Source organism: Austrofundulus limnaeus, unplaced genomic scaffold, assembly GCF_001266775.1.
Source record: "Austrofundulus limnaeus strain Quisiro unplaced genomic scaffold, Austrofundulus_limnaeus-1.0 Scaffold85, whole genome shotgun sequence".
Taxonomy (NCBI): domain Eukaryota; kingdom Metazoa; phylum Chordata; class Actinopteri; order Cyprinodontiformes; family Rivulidae; genus Austrofundulus; species Austrofundulus limnaeus.
In genome coordinates, this window is record NW_013952487.1 from 417,301 (window position 1) to 423,343 (window position 6,043).

The 6,043-nt window shown below is 40.1% G+C and overlaps 1 protein-coding gene across 4 annotated transcripts in view; it reads left to right on the top strand.

The window, feature by feature from the left end:
- Positions 1-5,940, top strand: part of cdca4 (cell division cycle associated 4) — an 8,694-nt gene extending 2,754 nt beyond the window's left edge. For 2 of the 4 annotated variants that reach the window (XM_014011831.1, XM_014011832.1), the window contains exons 2-3: positions 1,405-1,542; positions 3,596-4,389. In XM_014011831.1, coding sequence (XP_013867285.1) covers positions 1,440-1,542; positions 3,596-4,293 — 801 coding nt within the window. In that variant the 5' untranslated portion in view covers positions 1,405-1,439 and the 3' untranslated portion in view covers positions 4,294-4,389. Of the gene's footprint in view, positions 1-1,404; positions 1,543-3,595 lie in introns of those variants that run through there. The other 2 variants (XM_014011830.1, XM_014011829.1) reach the window with 2 other exon arrangements.
- The last annotated feature ends 103 nt before the right edge of the window (positions 5,941-6,043 follow it).

The window sequence follows — 6,043 nt, forward strand, 5'->3', positions numbered from 1 at the left end:
ATATATATGTATATATGAAGCGCAGTTAAATGTCTGTAAAGCAATAAGATTTGATTTGTAGCTGATACAATGCATTAACCTAATGAGTGACCATGGCAGACGGTCGGCTCGAAAACAACCAGAGCAAACATTATTTACAGAGAAACCCACCATAAAACSTCCTGGTTAATCCACTCGTCATTTGTTCTGGTTCATGAACGCGTCTTTTCTAAAATGTTAATTAGCAGTAGAGAAAAYGTTCTGCGTCAGATTTTGCCAAGTTTGTTTGCGTAAGATGGTTAAAAATAAACTTGGGAAGAACAAATGGTTCAAGAGACAACTGAAAGGAAACAAATGAGCTTTTATTATTCAATACATTAAAAAAATCCACCTCAAACATTAAAAATTATACACAGTTCATTGAAACTTTGTAAGGCGTAAAACCATATTTAAGGACAAAAACACTGCACTAAATTCCACTTTTAATTGTTGTTGTCACTAATTCAAWATATCGTGTAAACATTTTAATTTTAATGATTCCTAACTTTAATATTCACACTGGTTTGAATCAGTCATCTAATCAAAAGAAGCCAAATCTGTTTTTTTTACTACGATTTTGTAATAAAGGCATTATAACTTAAGAGCGGCTGCTAATAAAACGGATAGGGATTAATTTTAGGCTGAAACTGAACTTGTAAATAAAGTGATACTCGTCGGTGTGAACAGGAGTTGTGACACGAGCCGCCGTCTCGCAGCGTTTACTTTCATTTTGGTTTCCAGAGAAACAGTGTGGTGTGAAAGACTTTTACAACAAAWTCAAACTTGGGGCGATTTATTTTGGGGGAAAAAAAATCCAACCACAACTGGAAATATTTAATCAACGTAAACCCTGCTTAAAAAACAGTTTATTTTCAGTTTTTTATTTCTGATTAATAGAAAATTTAATTAAACAGAGTTTAATCTAATTTTTAATGCCAACTCTGTTTATTTAGAGGCTTTTTGGTTGTAGTGTGAGGTGGTTTTGTAGTAGCATTTCATAAAAATGTGACTCTGCCTCTTTTTTCCTGTTTCATCAGTGAAGACAAAGTGGAAAATCTTGTTCTACTGGTTTTCCGTGTTGCATGTGTTTACTTGGAAACCTGATTGTAAATATTAAAGGGTCATGGAGGTTAATAAATGTACTATGAATGCTTTTATTTGTCATACTATAACCCTTTTAATTTTAGCACATCCATGTTGATTTCCTTGATGACAGGTGGAGTCGGAGCTCTGATTATGTAACCTGATTGCTGTTTYATTTGATTATTTTATGCATTGTGACAAACATCTCTGTAGACTGTGCTTATTTTGATGCAGCGTCTGCATTTAGTTGCTATTTTCGGTGGCTCGGTGGTCTGTTAAAAGTGTGGTTGTTCCGCCCAGCAGGAGCCTTGCCTCAGACTGGCCTAAAATGGGCAGAAATGGCGCTGAACAAAAGCTGCTTCTCGCTCGTACAAAAGTACTTGAAGCGTTGCAGCCGGGACCAAGCTGCATTACTTTTGCCTGTGCCTCTCAACAGGAAAGGTAGAGCAAACTTTGAGAAAAACAAAACAAAAAAAAGACGATTTTCTGAAAGTCATTTTTGTACTTTGTTAGTAAAGTACTGTAGCCCTAGATTCCTCATGTCCACACACATTACACCACATAGCCTCATTATATCACACCTTTATAACATTTGTTGCACACAGACATGGATGAATCTGTTGGTGTCCTTTAGTTAAACACGTAAAAACCTTCAAAGGTCACTGAAACAACCGGAAACTGACGAAAGTAAAAACAAATAAAATCMAATCGATAATTTCTTTTGAATTAAACTAACCAAATCAATAAAGTTGAACTTGAAAAAATGGTGCCCCTTAGATTGATCATAACCTGACCGTAGATGTGTTAGCTGCAGAAAACTACACGCTGCTTACAAAATTTAGGAAATTAGTGTAAATTTACAGATGGACCGGGTGCTGTTGAAACTACACAACTCCTACTGAAGTTATAAAATCATTTCTCTATCCAAGTTTGCGCAATATATTCTTTATATAATTACAGTAATTGTAGTCGCCTCCACACTTACCAAAGTTTACAAAATTTACGTAAAGTTAGGGATGGACTGGGAGCGGAGATTATGAAAACAACTCAGCTACTGAAGCTGTAAAATTGCTTCCTACTTTGTCTTTCCATGCTAGCGCAAATTATTCTGTATGTAACTAAAATAAGTGGTCATTAGCCCGCTGCTTACGAAATTTATGGTAGTTTACAAAATGTACGTAAAGTTACAAACAGACCGTGACCTACGATTGCAACAACAGCTGAGTTTGTAAAATGGCTGCCTACGTCCTCTATCTAATCCAGTGCAGTTTATTTGTTTGGTCTTCTTCTGGCTTCATAAAATAGTTGGACTCACTCCCACGCTACGCACGAAATTTCCGAAATTTATTATAATAGTATTTATTAATTTCATTAAAAAAAAACACGTTACATACAACAAAACAATACAAATAAACTAAAATGAAAGGCAGCAGCAGAAGAAAAAAATCTTATCTGCTCCTATTTGCAAAAATTATATTAATTTCAAACAATAAWAAAACAAAACAAAAAATTCAACTCCTCAAACTGTGACTCATACAAATGAAACAATTTCATATTTCTTTAACAATTTTGCTTTGATCTTTTTTTACAGGAATTAATTGATCCAATGCTTTTATAATAATTTTCCAGATTATTCCATAGTCTTATAACTTTTACTGAAGTGCATCTCCTTCAAATTTGTTCAGATTTTCAGTTTAACAAACATTTGTAATCCCTTCAAATTAAAGCAGCTTTCCCTCTTATGAAAATTAAATGGGATGTTTGAAGGAAAAACATTTTTACGAGCTTTATACAAAACCTGCAGAATATTTTGTTCAACCAATTCCTCAAATTTGAATTATTTTAATTGATGAAACAATATGTTAGATGGGTGATAGTAATGCTTTCTTGTGATAATTGTTATGGCTCATTTTTTTAAAATAAAAATAGGATTATTTGTTTTATATGCATTTCCTCAGACTGTGGAACAATTTACGTAAAGTTTACGTAAAGTTACAAACAGACCAGGACCTACGATTGTGACAACAGCTGCTGAGGCTCTTAAATTGCCACCTACTCCCTCTATCTAATCCTWCGTATGTGTCTTAATCTGGCTTCATAAAATAATTCTGRTCRTAAGAAATTTACGTAGTGAAAAAATAATAATTCTCAGTGAACCCAAAGATAAACACKGTGCCCTGAGGCGCCACCAGCTGAAAGAATACGTTGTAAAACCAAACCGTTGTTGTTAGTCCTGATGCCCGTCTAGCTAAATGCCCGGACCAGTTGGTTTGTTTTTAAAATCAAAATGAATTCTGTAATTTATTTGGTTTAGTCAGTTTCAGTTATTTCAGTGATCTTGCTGTTTTTTTTTCTTTAACAAAAAGATACAAACTCTTTCCTCTGTGTCTGCCACACTTAGCTTGTTGTCTGTGTGACTTAGTGAAACTCATTTTGATTGATGAATGGTGTTCAGCCACGTTTCTCACTCTGTGTCTCCTCACCGCCGCCRCAGAGAGACAACATGTTCCTGAAGGGCACCAAGCGCAAGTTCTCGGACCCGGGAGAGGAGCCRGCCCCCGGCGGCGACCAGGGCCCCGCCGCGGCTCCGCCCGCCGCGCCGCGGCCGCTGTCGTCGTCCTACAGCCTGCAGCGGCAGTCGCTGCTGGACATGTCGCTCATCAAGCTGCAGCTGTGCCACATGCTGGTGGAGCCCAACCTGTGCCGCTCGGTGCTCATCGCCAACACGGTGCGGCAGATCCAGGAGGAGATGACGCAGGACGGCACCTGGCAGATGATGACGCAGGCCCTGGCGGCGGCCCAGTGCCCCGCCGACCGCCTGGTGGCCACCGAGGTGCTCTGCAGACAGACCGACGCGGCCACRCAGGCCGGGCAGAGCCCCAAGCCCGTCCCCGCGGCGGGCGTGGAGGAGGGCTACCACTCGGAGGAGGTGGTGATGGAGAGCGACGTGGAGACGGAGGCCATCATGTCCACGCTGTCTCCCGTCTCGCCCCAGCTGTCCTCRGCCTCCTACCTGGCGGGTCCCTTCGGAATGGGGCCCTGCTGGGAGGAGGAGGAGGAGGAGGACGGCGACTGCGAGGAGGAYGAGGAAGAGGACAGCGAGGAGTGCGCGTCGGAGGCGGAGGAGGCGGACGAKGACCACCTGAGCGCGGACTCCAGAACAGGTGGGGAGAAAGTGTTCGGGACTTTTGAGATCAAGCACCCGGCGCCGCCCCCGGACCCGGGCCTGGAGGAGCTGTTCTCGGACGTGGACCCGTCCTACTATGACCTTGACACGGTGCTGACGGGCACCCCCAAAATGGGGCCTTACGACTTGCTGGAGAGCCTGTCGTCTCACGGCTCGACGGCCCTGAGCTCCAGCTCCAGCTGCCGGTCCGACCTGAACGAACTGGACCACATCATGGAGATCATCGTGGGCTCGTGAGACCGTCCGCCTCCCTCAGACTCGTTCCAAACTATGCACAGRACACGTGCATGTTTCTGGTATTGTTACCCGCAGATTGTTGGAGGGGGCGGGGTTTGGTGGCGAGGTAGGAAAATTAGGTGCATATTCATTTTTACGTCCAATAATTAAAGCCGTCGGTTTTCTACCTTGTTCATAAAGTCCCAAACTGATGACGTCTGTGAGAAAAACAACCGTTTTCCACCATGAAATCTTAATTTACATAATGTTTGTCTTTGAAACATCCTGTCTTAAGCCCATTTCTACCATCGAGTTTTTACTGTTACAGGTCCGTCACACTACACACACACCCCGATCCAGAACAAATTGTAAATCCAAATCTATTAATCAATGCATATTTTCTTAGGGATGTGAGCAAATATAAATGAGATATATGTATATGTACATATGTGTAAATACAAAATATTTTTTTGCATTATACAGTTAGATTTTTTGCAAGCATCGTTTTTGATATTTTTTTTTCCCTCGCGAGCGGTTTTTAAAAATTTTAAATGTAGCCAGACTTTTTGAGGATGGTGTCTTCCTGGCGGTTCGGTATCGTGGGTCGACTGTGAAGGGGGGCAGGGGGGTCCGGCGTCTGGACCGGCGCCGGGTCGCCCCGATGAGGCGCTGTTCTCTCGTTCTCTGGAGAACGGGAAGATTTACTTCTGAACTAATGTGATTTGTCACGTTTTTTTTWATTTTTTWATTTTTTKGGGGGGTTTTGGTTTCAGTTTTCAAAATAAAAGTACATTTGCAGCTCTGCTTTCAGCGCAGATCCAATAACAATAAGAAGCTGATTGGAGAAAGCCCTGGGGTGCAACGAGAAGCCATTCTGTGTATCAACCCATCTAATTTATTATTTTATTTATTGTATTTATTTTATCTAGGTACAGACATGCCATATTGACTACAAATCCAACCACACGGCCTTGTAAAATGATATTTATCCTAATTTTGTCCTCCATTTTGAATGCAGTACATATTTATTTCTTTTTTTACTGCTYTTATCAGTAATAACTGGGGTTAATATTTAAATTACTATGCAGCTCTTTCATATGACTGTAAACAGCTCAAATGTCCTTACGACCGTTTATGCAAACAGTTGCCTTTCTCCTGAATATGCGAAAAATAAAATGCTTTTTTTTTTCCTTTTTTTTTTTTTCCAAATTGTTTCTGCACCACGAGTGAAACATAAACTCAGGCAAACAAAATCTAAAGTACAGTATTACRACACGCTGAATACCACAACACTCCTGAAGGATGTCACTCTGGTTTGAATGGGAGCTAGAAGTTCAAAGACTAATTATTGTTGTAAAATGTATGCATTTTTATATTAAATTACATGTAGCAYCTTTGTAAATATTTTTCATAATAAAAGTTGCAAATATTGACAAGTGGCGGCTTCAGTTTCATGACTTTGATTTTTTTTTCTTATTTTTGAAGCAGGATTTTGGGTTTTAAGAGTTTTGTTTCTAAATAAAAAGAAAATTTTAAATG